At 38.4% G+C, this 27,982-nt stretch overlaps 1 protein-coding gene across 1 annotated transcript; it reads left to right on the forward strand.

Moving 5' to 3' along the window:
- Positions 1 to 1,887: 1,887 nt before the first annotated feature.
- On the forward strand, positions 1,888 to 27,805 carry prpf3 (PRP3 pre-mRNA processing factor 3 homolog (yeast)). Its single transcript, XM_062029666.1, has 17 exons — positions 1,888 to 2,130; positions 2,408 to 2,554; positions 4,300 to 4,430; positions 5,670 to 5,837; positions 5,918 to 5,995; positions 6,072 to 6,322; positions 6,404 to 6,522; positions 9,107 to 9,294; positions 9,387 to 9,553; positions 9,631 to 9,713; positions 9,825 to 9,968; positions 14,903 to 15,002; positions 15,077 to 15,190; positions 21,764 to 21,882; positions 24,773 to 24,850; positions 24,924 to 24,979; positions 27,406 to 27,805. Exons 2-17 carry the CDS (start codon positions 2,416 to 2,418, stop codon positions 27,553 to 27,555), a joined length of 2,085 nt encoding a protein of 694 aa, XP_061885650.1. The 5' UTR covers positions 1,888 to 2,130; positions 2,408 to 2,415; the 3' UTR covers positions 27,556 to 27,805.
- Positions 27,806 to 27,982: the final 177 nt, after the last annotated feature.

Here is a 27,982-nt window from a genome sequence, read left to right on the forward strand (position 1 = left end):
ATTATATCATTTTAAAAGTTAAAAGGTATGCAATTGCATGCAGTAAATTGATTTTTTCCTGTCAAAATAGAAAGAACAAATACATTTAGTAATCAAAATATATTGTACGTTATGGACCCATATTATTTGTGGGTCATATAAAATGATGTGGCAGGCCAGACACCTGTGTCTTAGTGAATAAAAAAAAAAGAAAAAAAAAAAGAAGATATGCATGTGGGATGATGGTAATGTAGAAATTTTTGTCAACATTATTATGCTCCAAGCAAAAAATTTTCTACATAAATGTCGATTCATGAAAGTAAAACCTACATTTTCTAATTGGCTTAATCATTTAAAATGATCAATTAATATTGGAAAATTATTAAAAATACAAAAGCCCTTACTTTGATTTTGTTATAGTAAAATTTAAAGTGATTTAGATTATCCTTTTTTGTCTGTTTGAGTTTTGTATCTTATACTATCGTATTATTGTTATTATTTGTATATTCTATTTGTATTTGCTTTGGTTGTCTTTCCTTTACATGTTTCGCGAAAGACAGTATTTGCTCAACCTGATGGGTGTTTGAAATGGTTGAGATTTGTTGAAAGTGCCTTATTTTTTATGTACATTGAGAATATATGTTTGTATGTGCATTGTTTAATAAATACATTCAAAATTAAATAAATAAATAAAAACTCTGTCTTAGCGTTTGTATACAGTATTTTATTATTTTATTTATTTTATTTTTATATTATTATTATTGTTACATTCCTATAAGGCTAAAAAAAAAAAAAAGGCTCTCAAAAAGTATGATTTACATAATTATTTATAAGTATATCGCACATTAAAGCAGTGTTTTTCAACCTTTTTTGAGCCAAGGCACATTTTTTTAATAAAGAAAATATGGAGGCACACCACCAGCAGAAAACTGCTCCAGGTCGTCGTGCCTTATTTTGAGTCTGTTGTTGTTTTCCTGTGTGTAGTGCTTTAGTTCCTGTCTTGCGCTGTTATTTTGGTGACTTTTCCTGTTTTGTTGTTTGTTTTCCTGTCGCAGCTTCACGCCTTCCTTTGAGTGCTATTGCCTGACCTGCTTTGTGTTAGCAATCGAGACTATTTTAAGTTGTGGGTACGCTATCCTTCTTTGTGGGGACAATGTTGATTGTCATGTCATGTACGGATGTACTTTGTGGACGCCATCTCCGCTCCACACGCTGTAAGTCTTTGCTGTCGTCCAGCATTCTGTTTTTGTTTACCTTGTCGCAAGTTCAGTTTTGCTTTCGTTTTGCATAGCCATCCCTAAGCTTCAGTGCCTTTTCCTTTCCCTTTTGTTAATTTTTGGTTTAATCATTGCATACCATTTTACCTGCACGCCGCTGTGCTTTGCATATTGGGATCACGACAAACCATCCTTGACGCGTTCCGACTTCTATAAAGCAATGAACTACCTGCTGCCACCTACTGACGTGGAGTATTACATGGTTAACCTGCCGAGCTCTACACAGCACAGACACTCGTTAACGGCATATTATTTGCAGATTATAATGATTGATTTGCAAAAAAATATTTTTTAGGACCAATTAGGTGAAGTTGCAAAATTTCCCACAGCACACCAGACAATAGTTCACGCCGTGGCACAGTGGTTGAAAAACACTGCATTAAAGTATATATGCATATGTTCCTTGACTGCACTTAAATGTAGAGTATATGTAGAATATATTTATATATTATAATATTATATATATTATATTATTTATTATTATTACTGTCTATGGTGAGCGAACTGTGGTGCTGAATTTCCCCCAGGGATCAATAAAGTATTTTCTTTTCTATTCTATTCTATTCTATTCTATTCATTTATTCTATATAAATAGTGGCAGTAGTTTCCTTTTGAGACGCTACATGGCGACGAACAGAAAGCGGGAAATGTACACGCCGAAGAAGAAGAACAAGACCCGGAAATGAAACTACGTCCACTTCCGGGTTTACTCCTCGCTCAACGACGTCGTGAAAACGAACCCGCGCGTCTGACTATTAAGTTGTCCTGAAAACTTGGCGTTCATAGTCTCATAAACCCTCCCAAACGGACTCAACTGGTGTGACTTTTACAAATCGGGCGCCTTAATAGCAGTTAAGGTCCAGAACAAGGAATTGTAAGTGAATGCGCGTCAATTGTGTACAAGTGTGCTAACAGCGTTAGCATTAGCATGTAGCCATGTTACTTTTTGACAGCATTTTTTGAATGAGTCACGCCATCAAACTTATGGTTTCTCTATAATAACACATGCATTTATTGGAAGCCGTCCTGTACTTTTGACCTGTGTCTAGCTGGGGTGTGTTTGGTTAATTGCCCGTGCGGTGCAGCTAATGCACTAGCTGAGACAGGAGCTGGTAAACTTTTTTTTGCCCAACTCTTGTGTTGCTCTGCAGAAGAGAGGATGTCCAAACGGGACGCAGAGGAGCTGAGGCCGTGGGTGGAGCGCACCGTGAAGAAGGTGCTCGGCTTCTCGGAGCCCACTGTGGTCACTGTGGCGCTGCAGTGCGTGGGGAAGGGGATGGACAAGAGGAAAACGACAGGTAACCATCCATCCAGGGCTGGGTTGATATGGCCTTTTATTGATATCTCGATATGTTTAGGCCATGTCACAATACACGATATATATCTTGATTAGAGATGTCAGATAATGGCTTTTTGCCGATATTGTCCAACTCTTAATTACCAATATCAACCGAAACCTATACATACAGTTGTGGAATTAACACATTATTAGGGCCACGACTCTTTGGGTGTCCCACGATTCGATTCAATATCGATTCTTGGGGTCACGATTCGATTCAAAATCGATTTTTTTCGATTCAACGCAATTCTTGATTCAAAAACGATATTTTCCCAATTCAAAATGATTCTCTATTCATTCAATACATAGGATTTCAGCAGGATCTACCCCAGTCTGCTGACATGCAAGCAGAGTAGTGGATTTTTGTAAAAAGCTTTTATAATTGTAAAGCACAATGTTTTATCAACTAATTGCAATAATTTAAATTTGTTTTAACTATTAAATGAACCAAAAATATGACTTATTTTGTCTTTGTGAAAAAATTGGAAACAGTGTGTTGTCAAGCTTATGAGATGCGATGCAAGTGTAAGCCACTGTGACACTATTGTTCTTTTTTTAATTTTTTTTTTTATAAATGTCTAATGATAATGTCAATGAGGGGTTTTTAATCACTGCTATGTTGAAATTGTAACTAATATTTATACTGTTGTTGATAATATTAACTTTTGTTTCACTACTTTTGGTTTGTTCTGTGTCGTGTTTGTGTCTCCTCTCAATTGCTCTGTTTATTGCAGTTCTGAGTGTTGCTGGGTCAGGTTTGGTTTTGGAATTGGATTGCATTGTTATGGTATTGTTTTGTTGGATTGATTAATTTAAAAAAAAATAATAGATTTTTTAAAAATGAGAATCGATTCTGAATCGCACAACGTGAGAATCGCAATTCGAATCGATTTTTTTCCACACCCCTACACATTATTATGCCTAATTTTGTTGTGATGCCCTGCTGGATGCATTAAACAATGTAAAAACGTTTTCCAAAATAAATCAACTCAAATTCTGTAAAAAAAAATGCCAACATGGCACTGCCATATTTATTATTGAAGTCACAAAGTGATATTTTTTTTAACATGCCTCAAAACAGCAGCTTGGATTTTGGGATATGCTCTCCCTGAGAGAGAGCATGAGGAGTTTGAGGTGGGTGGGAGTAGCGGGGTGTGTGTATTGTAGCATCCCGGAAGAGTTAGTGCTGCAAGGGGTTCTGGGTATTTGCTGTTGTGTTTATGTAGTGTTACGGTGCGGATGTTCTCCCGAAATGTGTTTGTTATTCTTGTTTGGTGTGGGTTCACAGTATGGGGCGCATATTTTTAACAGTGTTAAAGTTGTTTATACGGCTACCCTCAGTGTGACCTGTATGGCTGTTGACCAAGTATGCCTTGCATTCACTTGTGTGTGTGAAAAGCCGTAGATATTATGTGATTGGGCCGGCACGCAAAGGCAGTGCCTTTAAGGCACACCCCCATTATTGTTGTCTGGGTGGAAATCGGGAGAATGGTTGCCCCGGGAGATTTTCAGGAGGGGCACTGAAATTCGGGAGTCTCTCGGGAAAATCGGGAGGGTTGGCAAGTATGACTGGGAGACGCAACTGCTCTGTACTTCTCCCTACGTCCGTGTACCACTCCGTACAGCAGCGTTTAAAAAAGTCATACATTTTGGTATTATTTCATAAACCGTTCCATCCCCTTATTCCCACTCTTATGTTTTTAGACCAACTGCATCCTTTCCTGAACGAATCCGCTGGAAGTTTTGTCGAGCGTCTTTTTGAAGCGTTGGAGGAGAGCCGCAGCACCCGTAGCAGCAAAGGATCAGGAGACAAGAACCGGAAGAGAGACCTGAAGGTAAAGTGCTATCCTCCTGTTGCAGGGTTTCCCCTAGACTGCTAAGAGACTTGGGGCGTGGTTATGGGTGTGGCTACAATGACGTCATCAAATAATTTGCGTAATCTGCTATGATATGATTTTCTTAAGAAATATTTTTTCATTAGCGTTTTGTACAATAGATTCTCCTTAGTTTTATCCTGCTTTTAAATGTGTTTTAACTCCTGTTCAGCACTTTGAAACAGTTTTTTTTAATGGTGCTATTTAAATAGTTGATTGGATAAAAAGGCAAAAAAAATGTATACATACATTTAAAAACAAATCTATTATTATTAATTAGTATTAAGATATATTTTTATATCTTTTTACCATATTTTCAATTGTTGTTGCTTATTGTACGATGTACTTTAAGATTTTTTCTTCTGGTGTTATTCTAAAATGCAGTGGTGTTTAGAGACTCTTAACTTCTGTCCCTTGATATCCCTGACGAAAGACGTGAGCCACAGCGCTGCTCCATTTGACCTTTCTCTTCTTAAAAGCTGCCACTATCCTCTTAATATTTGCACACTTTGAAATATAACTGTCCACGGGCACATCTGGTAACGTCTACATCGTAGACATGCTGACAGCGTTCCAGACAATGGCGTGCGTTTTGTTTAAATCCGGGTTCAGTAGCACTGTTTTCGGTAATAAAATACTTTTTTCGGTGGTCCAGTTTTCGGCACATCACTTATCAATAGTGTGCAAATAATAGGCTATATATCTATATATATATATCCATTCAAAATATAACAACCTGTTGGTGGTTATGTCTGTGGTTTGGATTTAATGTCAGTTTGTCCCATGTTTACAAACACACTGTCCGTGCCTGAAAAGTGATTGGCAGAGAATGAGGAAGTGTTGTTGTGTGCCTGGCGGGGAAGCGCAGACTCACAGAGATGAAAGTGTGTACACGGGAGGTAAAACCGCTTGCACTTGTGCTGTTGTTTATCATAAGATTGGTAATAAATGTTAAAAATTGCGACGAACGTTGTGTGATTTCTTCTGGGGGCTGCATATATTTTACTTTAATTTGTTTTCAAGTAAAAAAACAACCCTATTTTCAAGGTGTGGCGGTAATAAAAATGCTGTGGCGGTCCACCACATTCATTTACATTAAGGGGAAACCCTGTATTGCATGTATCAACACATACTCTTCAGTTGATGGTTCTTTTTAAAAATAGACATTATGAGCTGTCTTTCTTCTACTTGTGTTCCTAGGATGTCTTTAGTGATGAGACTAATAAAGGAAGCAAGCAAGCCGTAGTGGAGTCTGCAGAAGGTACAGTTCCCAAACGTAAGCGGGTCCCTCGTTTTCAGGAGGTGGAGGAGCCTGAGGTCACTGCAGGTCCGCCCGCCGAGAGCCCTGTTATGCTCAGCAAAATGCAGGTAGAACATCATCACAAACACATCTGCTGCAGGGCCACATAAGTGCAGTTCTTTCTGATTTTTTCTGACTTCTTTTCCAGATCAAACAAATGATGGAGGAAGCCACAAAACAGATAGAACAGCGAAGGAAACAACTGAACATACCAGCTCCTACTGCAGTAATGACTTCATTCTGTGTTCTGCACATCACTTGGATGGTCATAGGGGAAAGAAAATAATGGCTTCCTTTAACAGGCACGCATGGAACCTTCAGCAATGTCCCGACTTCTTGGCAACGCTGCCGCCGGTGGCGGCTCCATTGTGCCCTCGCAGGCCGCCAGCTTCATGAACGACGCCATCGAGAAGGCTCGCAAGGCCGCTGAGCAAAAGGCACGCCTCCAGTCCCAGTTAACCATTCAACCTAACATCCTCGGAGGTTTGGGAAACACCATCGCTCACAACTTTGTCGCACTGGCTAACCTTCACGCCATGGGAATCGCCCCGCCGTGAGTATTACCACAAAATATCAAAACAGACCAACCACTTTGTCTGTTGATTGAGAATGTGCCACCCTTGTGCTATTGTAGAAAAGTGGAACTGAAAGAATTGAATAAGCCAACCCCACTCATTCTGGATGACAAGGGTAGGACAGTGGATGCCACCGGTAAAGAGATCGAGCTCACACACCGCATGCCCACCCTGAAAGGTATGTATGCTGGCACAATAGAAAATGAAACATTCATTATTGGTTTGAAATCGGAAAGATTAAGTAGAACAGTGGTTCTTAACCTTTTTGACCTCTGGGCCCAACTTCCACTACAGGGGGATCTGGGTCCTACACAAATATTAACACTGAATTCGTAATCTTACCCTTGATTTTAATGGTATTCAGTAAGAGCGGCACCTCCATGTGTTAATCACAAAGATTAGTATCTAGGCTTCGGTAAGGCTGATTACAAAAATAAACACTAATCAAACTGCAGTAGAAAGGACTCATAAAAACTGATGAAAAATATATTTACATACAAATACACAATGCTAGAATAAGTACATTCATTGTGATTAATGAATAAGAATAATATATATATATATTTTTAAATAAACCATTAGTGGGACCATGTCAAACAAGCAAATGTCAAACAAGAAAACTACTTGTTTAATAATTGTAAGAATGTTTCTTAAGAAGACACTTTAATTACGTGACGTGATGCCAGCACATCCTGGCTGTTTGTAAGAGAACAGAAACCTCATAAAAGATGTATTAAAACTTTTTTATACACACAATGGAATGTAAATGGGGTAAAAATTATTGTGTATGTTTCGTTTGTCAGTAAACAACAACAATAAATAGTGGTGGATCACATATGACTTAAAGCAGGGGTGGGCAATTAATTTTTACCGGGGGCCGCATGAGCTACCCGAGCACTGCTGGAGGGCCACATCGACAATATTTCAATTAAATTTTGCTCAATATTATTTTTGATATATACCGTAAGATAAATAATAATAATAATAATAATAATAATAGTAATACTTCAACATAGTGTGTGTAACAGCATTCCATGACTAATATATATAAATTAACATTAATAATAAATGACAGTAAAATAAGCACACGTATGACTGAGGAGTCATAGTGTAACTTTGTGTGGTGTTTGAGTTGTCCGACTTTTTGTGTGGCCTTAAACGCACCAGTGGTTTAGTGGTATGCGTGTTGGTGACAGATGACAAGTTGGTTTTGGCCTGGTTTGTACGGCAGAAAATGACTAGTTTTTCGAGATAGAATTGTTTTACTCATGTTTTTGGTGTGGTTATGTCCGAATATAAACAGTTTTGCTCAATAAAGTGATCGATATAATTCCTGTCCTCGAAGCATCTCGATAGACGTTACAATAATTGAACGGTGTTCAATTGAACGATGTTGACGAACACCATTAGGGCCGCTTGTTGTCACTGTCACTCAAAGTTGCATTGCAAAATTCCATAGAATAAATATGTTTATTTTGTTTAGAATTCAGATGGGATTTGATTTGGTGCGCGGCATATATACTTGCTGCGCGCAGCGGACGCTTGAGCAGTGCGCAATTGCGCAGGCACGCACCTTAGGTGAGGGGACGTTGCTTTGCAGTTCATGTGTTGTTGAAAACACGGCATTCTTCATCAACTTTTGTCTTTTTGGCGTCTCGGGTGTAAACCGTGCATCACTTGTCGCTGCATGTGCACCTTCACTCGCAGGTTACACACGGACACACGCCCATAAATAATACTTTTCAAAATAAAAGCAGCACAGTTGTATTGCGCGCAGGACATAGATGTTTTTTCAACTTTATTTTGTAATTGCAGTTGTTCACATTCACTCACAATCACGCATACGTCCACACGGAAGTAATACAAATAACGATTTTCAAAACAAAAGCAGCACCGTTGTATTGCACACTCGACATAGATACTTTTTTAAATGTATTTTGTAATTTATAATTGGCCTCACGCGGGCCGTATCCGGCCCGCGGGCCGCAGAATGCCCAGGTCTGACTTAAAGATATCTCATTCATTCAGATTATCCCCTACAACTCATACTTTATTTAGTGATGTAAGAATTAAACGTCCAAATACAACAGTTTAGACAACGTTGTTGAATTGTAAACCATCCATCCATTCATTTTCTACCACTTGTCCCTTTCGGGGTCAGTAATTATAAATAATTTACTGCATAGTTTGTATTAATATTACATAGTTAAACAGTTCACTGAACTTCACTCTACTTCCTGTTGAAAGAATTACCAGTAATTAGAAGGACTTTTTTTTTTGGAGAACTTTTTATTATGGTCGTCAACGGAAAAAAAATCGATGAATTAACTGCACTGTCTGATAAGCCGCAGGGTTCAAAGTAGCGGCTTACAGTCAGGAATTTACAGTAGTTTCACCGGCTGCTTTACATATCAAAGTAATACAAATTAAGAACATTTGTGTTTAATTTTTGTTTGTGTAGACAAAACCATTGTTAAAAGAGACAAATGTTTCTTGTTACTCTGTTACAAGCAATTTCTCTGAATTGCAATGAATTCAACTTCCTCTAATTCCAGTTCAACATTCTGTGGGATGGAGCCAATTAAATTCAAATTTCAGCTAAAAATAAATTGAAATTCCAGATTTGGCATTTTTAACAGGTCTGGCTCACACTAGACCCTGTAGGAACTAAAACTTGTCTATTTTGCTTTCAATAATTACTTGATTCATAGGTTGTTTTTTTTTGGTTACCCTCACTCACGATTTCCTTTTTTTGTCTCCAGCCAACATTCGAGCGGTCAAGAGGGAGCAGTTCCGTCAGCAGCTGAAAGAAAAGCCCGGGGAGGAGTTGGAGTCCACGTCCTACTTTGACAATCGCGTAAACCTCTTAGCGGCACAGAGGGCTCGCAAGAGCTTCAAATTCCACGAGCCGGGGCGCTTTGAGAAGATCGCCCAAAGAATCCGAACTAAGGTTGGTTCAAACTCAACATTGTCCAATTGTTTTTGGAGTGCTCCAATTAAATATTTGGAAAAGAACCATCGTGCACTGTTTTGCTGTGACAGGCTCAGTTAGAGAGGTTGCAGAATGAGATTTCCCAGGCGGCTAAGAAGACTGGAATCCACGCGTCCACCAAGCTGGCTCTGATCGCCCCCAGAAAGGACATTGGAGACAGCGAAGTCCCCAACATCGAGTGGTGGGACTCCTTCATCTTGCCCACCAACATGGAGATGTAAGCAATTACCACACATGAAGGCTATTACTGTGGCCCTTGGTTAGTCATCTCAAATATGCTCTTTTCCCATGAAGAACTCCAAAAACCAAATTGGATGAGGTGGTGCTTTTTGGTGTGACAAACTTAGTGGAACATCCTGCACAAATTAGCCCTCCAAGTAAGTGTGTAGCGTACAAGTCTGACACCACTCTCCTGTGCTATTGCTGCACCACAGTCATATTCATAATAGACTAAACGGGTTACAGGGTTTGTGTTTCTGTCCCCTCAGTTGACACCGACAAGCCAATCGCGCTGGGCTTATACCTGACCAAGAAAGAACAGAAGAAACTGAGACGGCAGACGCGCAGGGAGGGCCTAAAAGAAGTGCAGGAAAAGGTCCGTCTGGGACTGATGCCGCCACCGGAGCCCAAAGGTACATGTGCATTCTCATAACAACAATAACCAGTCATTCCAAGCAACAGTGGTACCTCCTTTTTCATTAGTAATCTGTTCCAAAAGGCCAGATGAAGACCGATTCATATGAAAACTGCAGCAATTTCTCCCATAAGAAATAATGTAAAACCAATTAAATTGGTTTTGGACACCCACATTTATTAACACAAAACACATTTAATGGCAAATAACTATTGTTTTACATGCAGAAAACAATGCAAAGTGCATGTAAATAACGATTGAAATGGTTAAGTGATCATTTAACATAGAAAAATATGAATGTGTATACGTGTTTAAATCACGATTATTCATTATGTCAGGTAAAACGTAGGGTTGCCCACAGGTAGGCAGTGTACTTGCGTTAATGGTCCTGGAGGTGAACGTGTAATTTGTAATGAAATAGTCGAATAAAAAGTCTTAAGTAAGACACATGTTCATAATTAGTATCACATTTCAGCTTTTTCTCTTTACTTGATACCGTTAGCTCTATTAATCTGTTTTTAACAGGTTGCCCGTGCTACGACTGGACACCCCTGCTTCACCTAATCATACATTTTTGATTGTTTGTAGTGTGAAACATGTACCTAAATGACAAAATACAAAAATATAGCAGTATTCAGTGTAATAGGAGTACTCTCTGTAGAGTTCTTCAATGCGCAATTACATTTTCACATTCCCTGGGTTCGAACATACGTAAGCGCAGATACAGGGGCTGCATGGCGCCAATTGGGAGCACGTCTCGTCAGAACACCGGTAAAAAAAAGTGTCTCCAGACTTTATTTAGCCCAGGGGTCACCAACGCGGTGCCCGCAGGCACTAGGTCGCCCGTAAGGACCAGATGAGTAGCCCGCTGGCCTGTTCTAAAAATAGCTCAAATAGCAGCACTTACCAGTCAGCTGCCTCTATTTTAAAAATGTTATTTATTTACTAGCAAGCTGGTCTCGCTCTGCTCGACATTTTTAATTCTAAGAGAGACAAAACTCAAATAGAATTTGAAAATCCAAGAAAATATTTTAAAGACTTGGTCTTCACTTGTTTAAATAAATTCATTAATTTTTTTACTTTGCTTCTTAAAACTTTCAGAAAGATAATTTTAGAGAAAAAATACAACTTTAAAAATGATTTTAGGGTTTTTAAACACATATACCTTTTTACCTTTTAAATTCCTTCTTCTTTCCTGACAATTTAAATCAATGTTCAAGTAAAAAAAATTTTTTTATTATAAACAATAATAAATAAATTTTAATTTAATTCTTCATTTTAGCTTCTGTTTTTTCGACAAAGAATATTTGTGAAATATTTCTTCAAACTTATTATGATTAAAATTCAAAAAAATTATTCCGGCAAATCTAGAAAATCTGTAAAATCAAATTTAAATCTTATTTCAAAGTCTTTTGAATTTCTTTTAAAATTTTTGTTCTGGAAAATCTAGAAGAAATAATGATTTGTCTTTGTTAGAAATATAGCTTGGTCCAATTTGTTATATATTCTAACAAAGTGTAGATTAGATTTTAACCCATGTCATCAAAATTCTAAAATTAATCTTAACCAGAAAAAATTACTAATGATGTTCCATAAATTATTTTTTAAATTTTTTCAAAAAGATTCGAATTAGCTAGTTTTTCTGTTCTTTTTTTCGGTTGAATTTAGAATTTTAAAAAGTCGAAATTGAAGATAAACTATGTTTCAAAATTTAATTGTCATTTTTTTCGTGTTTTCTCATCTTTTAAACCGTTCAATTAAGTGTAAATATCATTAATTATTAATAATAACATAGAGTTAAAGGTAAATTGAGCAAATTGGCTATTTCTGGCAATTTATTTAACTGTGTATCAAACTGGTAGCCCTTCGCATTAATCAGTACCCAAGAAGTAGCTCTTGTTTTCAAAAAGGTTAGTGACCCCTGATTTAGCCTAATGGCTAGCTGTTAGTCCTGCTAGTGCGACTCCAAGATGACCAGCAGAGAAATGTGTTGTGCAAGCCTACACACCTGTCGCCGTCCTAAAACAGCAATGGGGTCTTTAGCACACTCCGAGTTAGAGTCCACGGAACTGAAACGAGGCCCGGGAAAGATTGTTAATCCTAGCAGGCATGGTAGTGGAGCTCCGTGCTCATAAAAAATGGTGCGGGTTGTAGCCACTGTTGCTTTTCTGCTGCAGGGGCTGTGAAAGTGCTTTATTTGATAGTAGTGCACAATAATGATCAAACCAATCATTATCAGGTCGATATCAGTAATTATGGCGTCATTTAAAAAAAGCTCTGATAACCAGTAGTTTTTTCTTTTTCCCATAACACTGAAATACATTTAAATTACCCATACAGTGTTGTAGGTGGGTTAGGATGAACAAATTAAGCACTTCTTCCTCTTTGGATGTTCCAAACAGCCCTTAAGATCACCGGACCTCACAGTATAAACAAATATGGCATTGGTCAGACTTGGATTACCCGCTCAAAGTTGTTAAAAGATAAAACTCATTTAATTTTTACTAAAAGTCTTAGATGATAAAAACTGGATCAAACAACAGAGTTCGTCTGCTGTCCCAATTTAAAATCATTGTCTAACTTAAAACCAAGATTTGTGACAGTGGATTTATAATAAGGTGTCAGGGGGACTGTTTTACCTTTTGAGTCAGATAAAATTATTTCCGTCTTGTTCTCATTTAAGTTTAGAAAGTTTACCGCCAACCATGCTTTTGTCCTCGAGACAATTTAAAAGGGATTTTACACTCGTGTCACTTTTCTTTTTTAGAGGGACATAGATTTGCGTATCATCAGCATAAAGATGATACGATATATGGTTGGACTTCTGTACTCAACACAGAAAGACATCCCGTGTGCCGCCCGAAGTACCGATTTGGTACTGGTAGGCCTTGGCGATATATCGTTTTTATCAATGTAGTCAAGTTTTTTGTTGTAGATGATTTAAAAAAATATATATATATATTTTTCTCTTGCTTCGGCCTAATTTTTGCCCCTCAGGAGCTTCTGTAGCTTGCGCCGTCCCTTTACTTACACACAGGAAAACATGGCTAATGCTAACGAGAACGAGACAAAATAGAATTTTGCTAAGAGTAAGATGCAATGTCATTTCAAACTACTAGTTTTTGATTTAATAAAAGAAAAACAAAACTTGTTTTGAATTATCTCTGTATATGTATTCAACGGTTTCTTTAAAAAGAACGGGGAAAAAAATCGGAAATCAAATTTGGTGAAAATATCGGGGCTTTTATTTTTAGGCCATATCGGCCAGGCCTCGGTACTGGTATCAGTTAAAGTACATAAGCTTCACTGTGTATGGATGTGATGTTAGCTCTACCATAGTGATGTCATATTTGGTTAGGACAAATCTACAGGAACAGTTTGTCATTCCACCTTTTTTTGACTCTACTTTCAGGTGTGCACAAACTACACTCAAATCTATGTTTAAAAAACATTATATATAAATAAGTTATTGATAATGGTATGAGGTTGAAACTAGAGATGTCCGATAATATCGGCTAGCCGATATTATCGGTCGATAAATGCTTTAAAATGTAATATCGAAAATTATCGGTATCGGTTTTTTTATTATCGGTATCAGTTTTTTGTTGTTGTTTTTTTTTATTAAATCAACATAAAAAACACAAGATACACTTACAATTAGTGCACCAACCCAAAAAAACTCCCTCCCCCATTTACACTCATTCACACAAAAGGGTTGTTTATTTCTGTTATTAATATTCTGGTTCCTACATTATATATCAACATATATCAATACAGTCTGCAAGGGATACAGTCCGTAAGCACACATGATTGTGCGTGCTGCTGGTCCACTAATAGTACTAACCTTTAACAGTTAATTTTACTCATTTTCATTAATTACTAGTTTCTATGTAACTGTTTTTATATTGTTTTACTTTCTTTTGTATTCAAGAAAATGTTTTTAATTTATTTATCATATTTTATTAAAAAAAAAACCAACTTTATCTTCACCATACCTGGTTGTCCAAATTAGGCATAATAATGTGTTAATTCCACGACTGTATATATCGGTATCGGTTGATATCGGTATCGGTAATTAAAGAGTTGGACAATATCGGAATATCGGATATCGGCAAAAAGCCATTATCGGACATCCCTAGTTGAAACAAAATATCCTAGCTGACAATTACCCTCATTTAATTGTGGCTGGCAAAATCGTGATTGTGATTAAAATGTGATTATTTGTGCAGCCCTAATTAAACATCAATTTTACCTTGTATTGAAGGCTTTTGTTGGCGGAAACGACTTCAGGGGATAGTTGGAGAGGGGGAATACAAGCAGATGCCACTTTTGTACTGTGCTGCAAATTATTTCTTGAATTAAATAGAATAATTTTTTGTTTGAATAAGAACAATACAGTTCAACATAGTTCACAAAACAATGAATGCAACTGCGGTGGTGTAGAGTTTATAGCTAATGCTTATTTCCAACTCTTGTTCCTAGCTGGGCTTTTAAGAAATATAACATACTCTTAATACACGATAGAATCAATCAATATACTGAAATATCGCACAGTGAAAATAAAATACAAAGTAAGACCTTAAAAAAAAAAAAAAAAGGTTAATGTGTACGTTTTTTTCCCAATGGCCAACACTTAATAGCCAATAACTTTTTTGAATAAATCACCTTTTTGAGCCAAGTGCTGGCACTCACAACTTAATTGGGCCACATGCAACCGTACCCAGTAAAAAAAAAAAAAAGCACACGGACTAAGTCACACCAATCTGGTGATTCTTTGCTTGGGCACTTGGTTCTACAGAATGATGCATGGATAAACTGACTAGTTTGTCACATGTAATGTAAAAACGGTATTTTAAGATGTTTGCCCAAAATCAAACCATGCGAAAAGTGTGTGCAATGGAATGTAGCTAATATATGCTGTCATCTTGTCAGTTCGCATCTCAAACCTGATGCGGGTGTTGGGGACGGAGGCAGTTCAGGACCCCACCAAGGTGGAAGCCCACGTCAGAGCGCAGATGGCCAAGAGGCAGAAGTTAGTCAGATGCTTCTTCGCTCGTCTCCATTGTTGTCACACTCTGTACGACTCTCTCATGCTTCTTTTTGCAGGGCTCACGAGGAAGCCAACGCAGCGCGAAAGCTCACGAGCGAGCAAAGGAAAGAAAAGAAGGTGAAGAAGTTGAAGGAAGATCTCACCAATGGCGTTCACATTGCGGTCTACAGGTTTGTTTTTAACAGGGAGTACATACTCTCAGGCCATATGCACATGAACAGACATTTTCAAAAACACGTGTTCTTGCTTCCTGTGTTATTATACTATTCTCTGTCCACTAAAAAAAAAACATGTTCCCCATTCCCGTGTTAGAAATTCTCCATTAATACGAGAAAAGTTTAAAATATTCTCTGGTTACTAAAAAAACATTCACCGGCTTTCATGCTCATTTTGGCCAATTAAAAACGTGAAAACGTAGCCACAGTTGACTCAATTACTCATTAAAAGATATTAAATCAGGGGGGCCCAAATTTGGCCCCCCAAAGAGTGGCTTCCCAACTGTAATACATATTTATACTGACTTCTTTCAGGCTTACAAAATTTGATGGCATATCCCGAAGTCTAACGAGTTGCCATTACTGAACGTGATCTCCATTACATATGGCGGTATACACTCAAACATCGATATGACGCAACGTTCTAGCCTAGACAAAAAATAGAATTTTAATTTTTATTTCGATTATGGCTTCTCCTCACAGATTATGTAAATCTAGTAATCGTAAAAAACGATTAATGGGCCGCGCAACGTGCATGCAAATTCCGGGGCTTGAGTGGAAAAAAGACCGTCGACTCAAAGTTTGGGATGTCATCATGGTTGCTACTTTTTATTTGACACAACGCTAGTATGCTTAATCACTAAACTCAACAAAAAAATAAGGCATATTATTTCTGCGTTCACGTAACCGCGGACAGAGTCACATAATTGGCCAATAAAACGGAGTTCGCTGGTAAACGCAAAGTAATATCAAAGAAATTGACATAAATGCAAGTGAAATGTTGTCATTGTGAGGAGAATAATAATTTGTTTGGGAAAATAATGTTTCCGGTAGTGCTCATTAATCCCAGACACACTCAGCCGCCCCTTCCTGAACTAAACAATGTCGAGACAGCCGCTTGAAACAGTGACTAAACTATTAAGCTAAAGCTAACAAGAACAATCCATACACCAAAAACTCATCTCATCTGCTTTTGTTCTGGTGAACGACATCATGGATGTAACATCAATGTACAAACATTGGTCGCAACTTGAGAGGCGCGTCCCTTTTTTTTTCTTTTTTTATAAAAAAAAACAGCCTCACCTCTTTACTTGTCAAGCTGTGGACAGCACAGCACACTTCCCCCCTTCACAATAATGGGTGTGCCATATCCGGTCTGACTGCGTTAACAAAATAAAGATTTCAAAAAAGTATCTTACACAAGCTTAATGTACTTAAAACACTGATTGATACATTTACACAATTATTATGCTTTGACTTAAAATACTGGTCAAAATTGTCCAAAGATGTATTGTACCAAGAAATGTGAGGATTTTTGCAATTAATTGGAAAACATTACGTTAAATTGGATTTTACACAAAAAGCACACACTCTATGATGGTAAAATAAGTGTAAAAGGTAGGGATGTCCCGATACAACTTTTTCACTTCCGATACGATACCGATATTGTAGCCTTGAGTATTGGCCGATACCGATATCAATACGATACGATATAGGCACGAATCATACATATATTTATTCTTTATTTTGTTGTGTGGAATGTTAGAAAAGGCTTGATAAAGTGATGTTACTGTTACTGATGTTGTAGTGTTAAAACAGAAAACAATAGTCAGCAAGAGTAGGTATAAGAAAAACTGACCCATTTATTATTAACCAATTGGTTACATAAATTTTAACCTTCAACATAAGAGTATTACCTCAACAAATCCAATAAAAACAAAATGTTATATTTAAAGTGCAAAATAACAACTAATACCAACATAATTGTACAATTGAATAGAATAAATTAAAAATAAATTAGAAGACCCTGAAAAATAACCTAAATAAATCCAATAAAAAAATTAAAAAAAACGTTTTAAAGTGCAAACAATTCAAGTTCACTTCAGTTATTTTTTTACTGTCAGCATATGTTGGAAACAACTGTGGGCAGGAACAAAAACAACAGAATTTTGTCCACTGTCCAACTGCTCTAAGTTAAGAGTTCACAGCTCCAGTTTCACTGACTGACTGTGCCCAAAACAATGTAGTAATTACTCTTAGTCATCACTGAAGAATAGTGTAAACACAAACATATCACTCTAATAACAAGAGCATAAAACAAATAATAATCAGTCAGTGCTGACTACCCTTACTACTCCTCCTCATCCTTCTCCACTTTCTGCAGTCCGAGCATAATGTGGAGATTTTTTTTTAAGAAGATAAGCATTTCGGCATGCTGTGTTCTTTTTAACCTCTTCGTGCATCTGGGGTATAGTTTTGTCTACAATGTAGTGGCGGCTAGGAATAATGTAGCGAGGTTCGAGGTGCTCCATTAAGCGTTTAAATCCGACATTACTCACCACCGACAGGGGCTGGTCATCAAGCACAATAAACTGGGCTATCTTTTCTGTTATGGCCATTGCCTTTTTACTGTCCCGTGGTAGTTTGTCACGTCTTGCAAAGCTTTCGGCCAGCGTGGGTTGCTGAAGCGAGCCAGAGGTTTGTTGCTTCGCCTTGCTGCTCTCGCGAAAATCCTCATGTTCTTTTTTGTGGTGTTTTTTCAAATGTGCGATGAGGTTGCTTGTATTGAACCTTCCCGGTTCTTTCCCTCCACGGGACACTTGCGCCTGACAAATGTTGCATTTAGCGGCAACGTCTTTGTCCGAGTTTACGTTAAAATACTTCCACACAGCCGACATTTGCTGCAAGCACACGCGTTGTCGTTGTTGTTGTTGTGATCACGTGGGCTGTGCATGCTGGATCAGAGACGCTCTTCTTCTGCGGCCGGCACCAACGTTAGCACCAATAAGGGGCATTGCCGCTACCTACTGTGTTGGAGTGTGATCAAACCAGAGTCACCTATTATAGAAGTGCTGCAGCGGTAAATGGACAGCTTATATCGGAGCGCTTATATCGGAGTTTTTAGATTCAGTCCGATAAAATCCGATATTCACTTTTTTGGCTAATATCGGACTGATTTCCGATATCAATTTCGGATCGGGACATCCCTAGTAAAAGGTAAATAACTGAATTAAAAACAAAACTGAATTTTATTGTTTTTTATATTGCTATTGTTATTTAAATGTATTGTTATTGCTATTATTATTTTACTTGTTGTGGGTTATTCGTTACTAATTCATATCAAGGTTTTTTTAAATGATTTCAAGTTGACTTTTAGTGGTAAAATAAATGTTTTAAAATTAATGAATAATCGTGTAATTAATCATGATTACAATATCAATTAAAATATTTGTGATTATTATTTTTGCCATAATTGTCTAGCCCTACGGCGTTTTTTATAACACGGTCGTGCCGTGGACCCTGAATTTTCGCCCGTTTACATCGCAGCTTTTTTTTCCACCAGGGACAATTACGTTGTTTTTCACAAAATAATTGCGTACTTAATAACTTTTAACAGTTAATATTTATGAAAGTCTGCAAAAAAAAAAGAGGAATTATGAAAAAAACTAATAAAATATCGACCCATTGATGACCAAACCTACTGGTGGATAGCACAGTCCACCATTCATGTCACGTGGAGGCACTATCCACCAAGAAGGTTTAGGCAGCCGACCTGTGCGCATAACTTTACCTACAGGACTGTCTCAGAAAATTAGAATATTGTGATAAAGTTCTTTATTTTCTGTAATGCAATTCAAAAAACAAAAATGTCATACATTCTGGATTCATTACACATCAACTGAAATATTGCAAGCCTTTTATTATTTTAATATTGCTGATTATGGCATACAGCTTAAGAAAACTCAAAAATCCCATCTCAAAAAATTAGAATATTTCCTCAGACCAAGTAAAAAAAAAAAAGATTTATAACAACAAAACAAAATCAAACATTTGAAAATGTCAACTAATGCACTCAGTACTTGGTTGGGAATCCTTTTGCTCGGATTACTGAATCAATGCAGTGTGGCATGGAGGCAATCAGCCTGTGGCATTTGCTGAGGTGTTATGGATGCCCAGGATGCTTCAATAGCGGCCTTTAGCTCATTTGCATTATTGGGTCTGGTGTCTTTCAGCTTCTTCTTCACAATACCCCACAAATTCTCTATGGGGTTCAGGTCAGGGGAGTTGGCAGGTCAATCGAGGACAGTAATGCCATGGTCAGTACACCAGTTATTGGTGGTTTTGGCACTTTGGGGCATGTGCCAGATCATGCTGGAAAATGAAATCATCATCCCCATAGAGCTTTTCAACAGATGGAAGCATGTAGTGCTCTAAAATCTCTTGGTACACAGCTGCATTGACTCTGGACTTGATGAAACACAGTGGACCAACACCAGCAGCTGACATGGCTCCCAAAACCATTGCTGACTGTGGGAACTTCACACTGGATTTCAAGCAACTTGGATTTTGCTCCTCTCCAGCCTTCCTCCAGACTCTAGCGCCTTGACTTCCAAATTAAATACAAAACTTGCTTTCGTCTGAAAACAGGACTCTGGACCACTCTGCAACTGTCCAGTGCTTCTTTTTCATAGCCCAAGTCAGACGCTTCTAGAGATTTTAGAGCACTACATGCTTCCATCTGTTGAAAAGCTCTATGGAGATGATGATTTCATTTTTCAGGATGATCTGGCACCTGCCCACAGTGCCAAAACCACCAGTAAGTGGTGTACTGACCATGGCATTACTGTCCTCGATTGGCCTGTCAACTCCCCTGACCTGAACCCCATAGAGAATTTGTGGGGTATTGTGAAGAAGAAGCTGACCAATAAGCAGACCCAATAATGCAAATGAGCTAAAGGCCGCTATTGAAGCATCCTGAGCATCCATAACACCTTAGCAATGCCACAGGCTGATTGCCTCCATGCCGCGCCGCATTGATGCAGTAATCCGTGCAAAAGGATTCCCAACCAAGTACTGAGTGCATTAATTGACATTTTCAAATGTTTGATTTTGTTTTGCTGTTATAAATCTTTTTTTTTAAACTTTGTCTGAGGAAATATTCTAATTTTTTGAGATGGGATTTTTGAGTTTTCTTAAGCTGTATGCCATAATCAGCCATATTAAAATAATAAAAGGCTTGCAATAATTCAGTTGATGTGTAATGAATCCAGAATGTATGACATTTTGTTTTTTTTAATTGCATTACAGAAAATAAAGAACTTTATCACAATATTCTAATTTTCTGAGATAGTCCTGTATATCACACGCGTTATGAAGACCGAAACATGTCTCGTAGAAGTTCAAAAGAAAATGTTGTCAAACGGAAATGTTATTGTTTCACAGTTGCTGATAAAATTGCAACATCGGATTAGATTAGGTCTGGTATTTTTCAAACAATTAGCCCGGGATTTGGGCATCAATGATTCTACCGTGCGAGGATGGGGAAGCACAAAAGAAAAGCCCTAAAAATGTATGAATGACCTTGACAATAGCACAGGGCTAGGTCTAAAAAAGCTTAAACTTGCAGATGATCAACATTTGGATAAATACACTTTGGATTGGTTTACTCAGCCAAGAGGTGAAGGGCTGCTGATTTCTGGGCCCATAATCAAAGCCCTATTACTACTCCCATAACGCGAGGTATCAAGATAATGCATTTATTTGTGAAATGTTGTCTTTTTGTTCATTAAACTTGGTTTGGGGATCATTTTATTGTATTCTTTCAAAAAGAAAAGGTTAAAAAAACAAGGATTTTGATATAACGCAATCTGTATTTTATAGATGCAAACGACCGCGTGATATCGAACTTTGAGTGTAACGCTTAAAGGGCAACTGCACTTTTTGGGGGAATTTTGCCTATTGTTCACAATCATTCTGAGAGACAAGAAGACCAAATGTTTATTAATGCTACACTTTGGATGCGTCCACAAATTAAGCATTAAGACATGAAAGAGTATGTTGGACTTGCATGTGGACGTTTCCTAAAGACCATTGCTCATGTACAACAGCATGGAGACTAAGAGAACTAAAAAAATCATAAACATACAGTTTTAAAGCCACAAAATATCTGTCGGAACCATTTCTACAGGCAGTACTGTTAGATCCCTACTAAAAAAGGCTTACATGCGTGAGCTAAGGTGACACATTTCTTATGATACAGGCCAAGAAACTGCATTTTACCCGCCCGCACACAAATGATTTAGGACTGGGACATATGGCGGAAAACCACATCACGATATAAGTGTCTCATATCGGTCTATCGATAATTATTCATATTTTTTATGAGCTATGGAAAATAAGGACCAAGAGAAAATGTATTAAATGTAAACATTTTTATTTCAAATGTAGCCTTCCTCTGATTATACTCTCTTCAGCTATCAAGGCAGAAAGGAAATGTCAACACAAGAATGGAAAACACTCAACGTAAACACAATTGTAAAATCACATTGAACACTTAACAATAACCTCTTAAAATAAAGGTTCAAAAATAAGATATTGTTTTATCGCCCAGCCCTATGATATAGCCAGAGTTTTCAAAAGCTCTGTTTCTAAGGACAAATACAAAAACCCCATGCATTTTTAAAATGTCTGTGCTGGTGTTGGACATAGCTATGAACAAATGTTACTGTTTCTTGTCTTGACATGCAGAATCCGCAACCTACAAAACCCTGCTAAGAAGTTTAAAGTGGAAGCCAATGCCAACCAGCTGTACCTGACAGGCACCGTAGTTCTCCATAGAGACGTCAACCTGGTCGTGGTGGAAGGAGGTGAGAAGTTGCACGTCACATGATTCTCAGGTGCACCACAGCATACTTGCCAGCCATCAAAGGGTTTAGCTCCAAAATGTTGCCTATGACGATGGACACAACATTACAGTTAAGTACTCTAAACCGGAAGTCCTGGAATATGCCATAAAGTCAGGTAATGGAGAGTAATATAATGACGTGATGGCACATCTACATGCTGAAGTACGAGCCGACTGGGTAAGTGGTCAGAGCCCAATGTTTTAGTCCAGCTCCATCTGGTCGCTCACTGCACCAATTGGCCCCAAAGCAAGCGGACTGTAACACTACAGAGGTACTACGGCTTAGTAGTTTAATCTATGACTGAGCTCATACCGCAAAATACTAGAATTTCAAATCAATGTGCCCCGTTGGAATTAATTTAAATTAAATTATTCCGTTTTGGGTTCCCACAAAAACTTTAACATGTCTAACATGTCCCCCCCTTGAGAGGTTGCCACCTTATTGTGGTTAAGAGCTACCAGCAGGAGCTTAGTCTTCAGGCGGGACACCCAAGTTGTACAGGTGTGAAAGTAGAGGCCTGACAATCCTCTTCTCCAGGTTGGAGTCGGACACATAGGTCCTGATTTACTATAGGATTGCGTGTACTAAAACATGTGCAAACTTGATAGCACACGCAAAACTGATCTACTTAACATGTGCAAAGTGGATTGCTTTTCTTAAGTGAGCAGAATAAGGCGTGCAATCCATTTTGCGTCTGTCTACATTAATATGCGAAATATATGCTAATTATCAAAACCCTAGAAGGAGAAAATTCTAATATAATTATTTAGCACGTGCAATGTGATTATTTTTTTTAACATCGTTTTGCACAATTTTTTTTTTTTAGTAATTATACAAACTGACAGTTCCACACACGGCTGCAGGATCAGTGCTTGTGCTGCACAGACACACGATGGACAGACGAGAATCCTCCGTCATACGTGTGCGTGTCAACATTTTTGGATGGTCAGAAATTGAAGTGTTATATATATCGTCCATTCAGCAACATATTACAGCTGCTAGAACACTTAAAGGCTGATTACAACAAATTCAATCAATGTGTTTTGGTGTCCTTTAGTATTTATTTAATAATTATTTTTTTTGCCACATAAAATCTATATCATTAAAATATTTCTTATATAAAAAAAAATTTTTTTTGAAGTATGCATTTTTGCGTATTGAGCACAGTAAGTGCAGCCTCTCCAAGGCACCTTCAGCGATAAAGAAAAAAAAATAGTCTCAATGTAGATGCACTGCACCACTGCTTCTAAAATGCCCATAAAAAGTGGTTGTCTCCTGCATGTTTGAATGAATGTGCATTGTACCCCGTATGGTACACGCACCACTTTAGAATTGTACACACAGTCTCAGTAAATCACATGGCCACTAATAGTACACGCTATTTTATAGATTGCTCACGCTGTTTAGCGCGTGGTATTTGGATCTTAGTAAATCAGGCCTTTACTGTAGCCAACAGCCAAATTCAACAAAGAAGGCAATGTTACTACTGTATCAGCACAGAAAAGTAGTGCTGGAGCGAGGTGGAGCAGCGTGTACGCATGATGCCCCACCTCACATTTTTGACTGACCCCTCATATATGCCTGCCGAGAACCGGCCCTGCCGATAAGCGATATTTGGAGACGATTTTTATTTACAGGAAAAGTGACATATTGGTGTCAACAGAGAAATTTCTCTGTTTACGTACCTTCAACACATGCGTAAACCCGCCGGACTTGATCTCTACACTTTTCTTTGCGCCGTGTGTTTGAGAATGAGGACCACGCAGAAGACCTCTGCTTCCGATTGGCTCTACCTCTTACCCATGCGTGGTTTGCGTAACCAATCAGATGGTGCCGTGGGCAGGACAATGCTGGGGACAGAGTTTTAATGGGCCGGATGAAATTTAAAAAAGGCTGACGCATGTTTGTTACATTTAAAATGATAGAAATAGGAATAATAGAGGTTAAATATTACTATTTATTATCGATATTTAAATTTAAAAAACGTGAATACCGATTTAAAAAAATAAAATTAAAAAAAAAGAAATGCTGATGCCTAAATGTTAAAATGCCATAAATTGGCGCCAATAATCAGTACTAGTCTGTACTATACCGAGGTTTCTTAACCTTTTTGACCTCAAGGCCCAAATTTTCCACTACAGAGGGGCCCGGGGCCCACTTAAATATTAATTATGAATTAGTAATCTTACTCTTGATTTTAATCGTATTCAGTAATTATATCTAACCTACTTAGTTTGACAGGATAAACCTTTTCAAATAATATGAAATCATGTGTTAATACAAATTGTATTATCAAGGCTTAGGTCAAGCTGAGTACAAAAATAAGTACTTATCAAATATACTGCAAAAGAAGGAACTGATAAAAAATGAATTTACATAAAATTCCGCAGTACTAAAATAAATACATTCTAACTAAACAAATACCAAATAATAAAATGATTCCTAAATAAACTGTCTAAATTAAAGTGTAAATGAAAATACAACTTGACCACTTAAGTCATAATTTTTGCGCTCAAGAAACTTTTTGTTTCATATACAATTGTTTTGTCCTTAAATGAACTGAATTACTAGTCATAGTTTTTGCGATTAAAAAAACGTATATAACTTTAGCTACAGACATTTTTTTTGTTTGAGATTTTCATTACTGCCACAAGTGGTTGAAAAGTGTATTACAATTGAGTACCGCTGTTGCCCATATGGACCACAGCGGTGAAAAATATTTTTTGGTGGCCCCCTAGGGGTGCTCGCGGCCTAACAATGGCCCTTGGGGTTAAGGAACACTGCTCTGCTATATGCAGTTCTTAGATTGGGTCCCACTTCATTTCTGACCCTTTTTTTCTTGGTTTCTCAGGTCCCAAATCTCAGAAGAAGTTCAAGAGGCTCATGATGCACAGAATCAAGTGGGAGGAGCATAACTCCAAAAGAGACGGTAAAAGCGAAGTCTGGATGTGTGTTTGCGTTTGTCAAGATATCTAAAGCTGGCACGTGTAACTCCCATGTAGATCTGGACGGCGATGACGACACGAGGAGGAACAATAAGTGCTATTTAATTTGGGAGGTGAGTCAGTCAGCGCTGCAGTGGAACCTCCATTTACAAACTGAATTGGTGCTTCGGGAGGGGGGGTTTGTAAATCGAAAAGTTTGTATAGTGAAGCAACATGTCTCCATAAGAAACAATGAAAATATGAATGATTGGTTCCAGCCTTGACAAAAGTCCATATTTTAGTGAAGGTTTGTAGACTTTGAACACAATATAAATTGCTATACAGTACAAACATAGCAAGGGGGTGATGGTTCGACTATGTCTTTAATGACAAGCTGAACTATCATGTATGTGCTGCTCTGCCAACACATGCACACACACAGAATTCCCTTAGGTGCCCTCACAAACAATCAGAAATCACAAATATCTTTCACTTTCTTTCCTCTTTTCTTTCTTTAGTTTATTTCGAACATGAACACACTTACAGCATAATACATCACACAATTTCATATCGTTCACTTTACATCATGTCCGTAAAGGAGTAGAAAGAAGCAAAGCTTATTTAATCCTACCCCTTTCCCACTTCAGAGCGTTTACAAATATATACAGCATTTACAGACCTTTTTATGACTTTACAACCGTATTGCTCCAATAATAAACATTTTAAACTTACTGTACATTAACATCGGCAAAGGAGGAGATGACAAGAAAGCAGCGGACTGACAGAGGGAGAACGGGGGGTGGGGAGGAAGGGCCGTGTGTGTGCCTTGGAAGAGGTGCCACTGAACAAGAGATAACTTTTTCTCCGCTGAGACCCTGGTTTAGCAGGTTTTTCCAGAAAGGAAAAACAAACAATTAAAACTTGCCGAAGGTATGAAGCCTGCTTTGTCAGATCCTCCACACTTGTGAACGCCATCACAAATAGTCATTTTTTTTAACCCCTCAACGATTCAGTCCTTTTCACGCTGGTCTGTTGTCTTTTTGAGACTCATATTGAGCTAGTAAAATAGACAAAACCTGTTAAAAGGCGAAACAACACAAAAAAGGCACAGACCCTGAAGCGCTGAGAAGTGACGAGTAGTGTACTGGCAGCAAGTAGCGTAGGGCTCTGCCTTTGCAACGATCCTGCGCCCTGTTTTTTGTCTGCAGGCGTGACACAAAATGTATGACTGAATGAAGTGGTCGTACACAGACATATTTGACTCCACACTATATTGCCAAAAGTATTTGGACACCTGTCTTGACTCACATATGAACTTGAAGTGCCATCCCATTCCTAACCCATAGGGTTCAATATGATGTTGGTCCACCTTTTGCAGCTATTACAGCTTCAACTCTTCTGGGAAGGCTGTCCACAAGGTTGCGGAGTGTGTTTATAGGAATTTTCCACCATTCTTCCAAAAGCGCATTGGTGAGGTCACACACTGATGTTGGTGGAGAAGGCCTGGCTCTGTCTCCGTTCTAATTCATCCCAAAGGTGTTCTATCAGGTACAGGTCAGGACTCTACACAGGCCAGTCAAGTTCATCCACACCAGACTCTGTCATTCATGTTTTTATGGACCTTGCTTTGTGCACTAGTGCACAGTCATGTTGGAAGAGGAAGGGGCCCGCTCCAAACTGTTCCCACAAGGTTGAGAGCATAGAATTGTCCAAAATGTTTTGGTATCCTGGAAAGTTCCTTTCACTGGAAATAAGGGGTCCCACCATAATTCCTCCTCTTCCTCAAATTTCACACTCGGCACAATGCAGTTCTCATGGCAACCTCCAAACCCAGACTCGTGCATCATATTGCCGGATGGAAAAGCGTGATTCATCACTCAAGATAATGTGTCTCCACTGCTCTAGAGTCCAGTGGCGACGTGCTTTACACCCCTGCATTGGATTTGGTGATGTATGGCTTAGATGCAGCTGCTCGGCCATGGCAACCCATTCCATGAAGCTCTCTGCGTACTGCACGTGGGCTAATTGGAAGATCACATGAAGGTTGGAGCTCTGTAGCAACTGACTGTGCAGAAAGTATTTGCACTATGCGCTTCAGCATCCGCTGACCCCTCTCTGTCAGTTTACGTGGCCTACCACTTCGTGGCTGAGTTGCTGTTGTTCCCAAACTCTTCCATTTTCTTATAATAAAGCTGACACTTTACTTTGAAATATTTAGGAGCGAGGAAATTTCACGACTGGATTTGTTGCACAGGTGGCATCCTATGACAGTTCCACGCTGGAAATCACTGAGCTCCTGAGAGCGTCCCATTCTTTAACAAATGTTTGTAGAAACAGTCTCCATGCCTAAGTGCTTGATTTTATACACCTGTGGCCGGGCCAAGTGATTAGGACACCTGATTCTGATCATTTGGATGGGTGGCGAAATACTTTTGGCAATATAGTGTATCTAAAGTTCGTAAATTGAAAAGTTTGCAAATAGACGGGGTTGATAAATCGAAGTTCCACCGTATAAGTTTAGGACTTTGGAATAGAAACGAGCTAATAATAACTGTTCCAGGGCACAGCCAAAGACCGCAGCTACGGGGACATGAAGTTCAAGCAGTGTCCCACGGAGAGCATGGCCAGAGAACACTTCAAGAAGCACGGCACAGAACACTACTGGGACCTGGCCCTCAGTAAGAGCGTGTTGGACAGCACAGACGATTGAAGCCTTCCCGGGAGAATGTTACATCACAGACCCCTCCAGACAAGGACTGATTGGCGTCACATTTGAACTTGGACTAACAGGATCAATAAAGCCTGCAAGAACATGTGACAGATCTTGTGTGTGTATGAATGCGAGTGTAAGCCTGCGTTTTTAGATTGTGACAGAAATCACTTAGCCTACAGGTTTACTTTATGATAGGATGCCTGAAATGTATTCTGAGTAAAGTTGTCAATAAACACCTACACCACCAGCCAATGACTAGACTTGTATTCTGCAAAATCAACAAATATTTTGTAGATTGGACCATGAAGTGTATTCAGTCAAGGGCATAAATCCAAAATAACATGTTAGTAAATAGGCGTTTACGTATTTACCATAAATAAGCAGAGAGGGGGGAACGGGGGCGTGGCTATCTCGACTAAGGGGT

This window comes from Entelurus aequoreus, linkage group LG20, assembly GCF_033978785.1.
Source record: "Entelurus aequoreus isolate RoL-2023_Sb linkage group LG20, RoL_Eaeq_v1.1, whole genome shotgun sequence".
In the NCBI taxonomy this organism is placed as follows: domain Eukaryota; kingdom Metazoa; phylum Chordata; class Actinopteri; order Syngnathiformes; family Syngnathidae; genus Entelurus; species Entelurus aequoreus.

Excerpts from the sequence above, each read along its gene's own strand:
- prpf3 (XM_062029666.1), top strand. The coding sequence starts at position 2,416 with ATGTCCAAACGGGACGCAGAGGAGCTGAGGCCGTGGGTGGAGCGCACC. Across the intron at positions 5,838-5,917 it reads TTATGCTCAGCAAAATGCAG|ATCAAACAAATGATGGAGGA; the intron begins GTAGAACATCAT and ends CTTCTTTTCCAG. Across the intron at positions 9,554-9,630 it reads TTGCCCACCAACATGGAGAT|AACTCCAAAAACCAAATTGG; the intron begins GTAAGCAATTAC and ends TTTCCCATGAAG.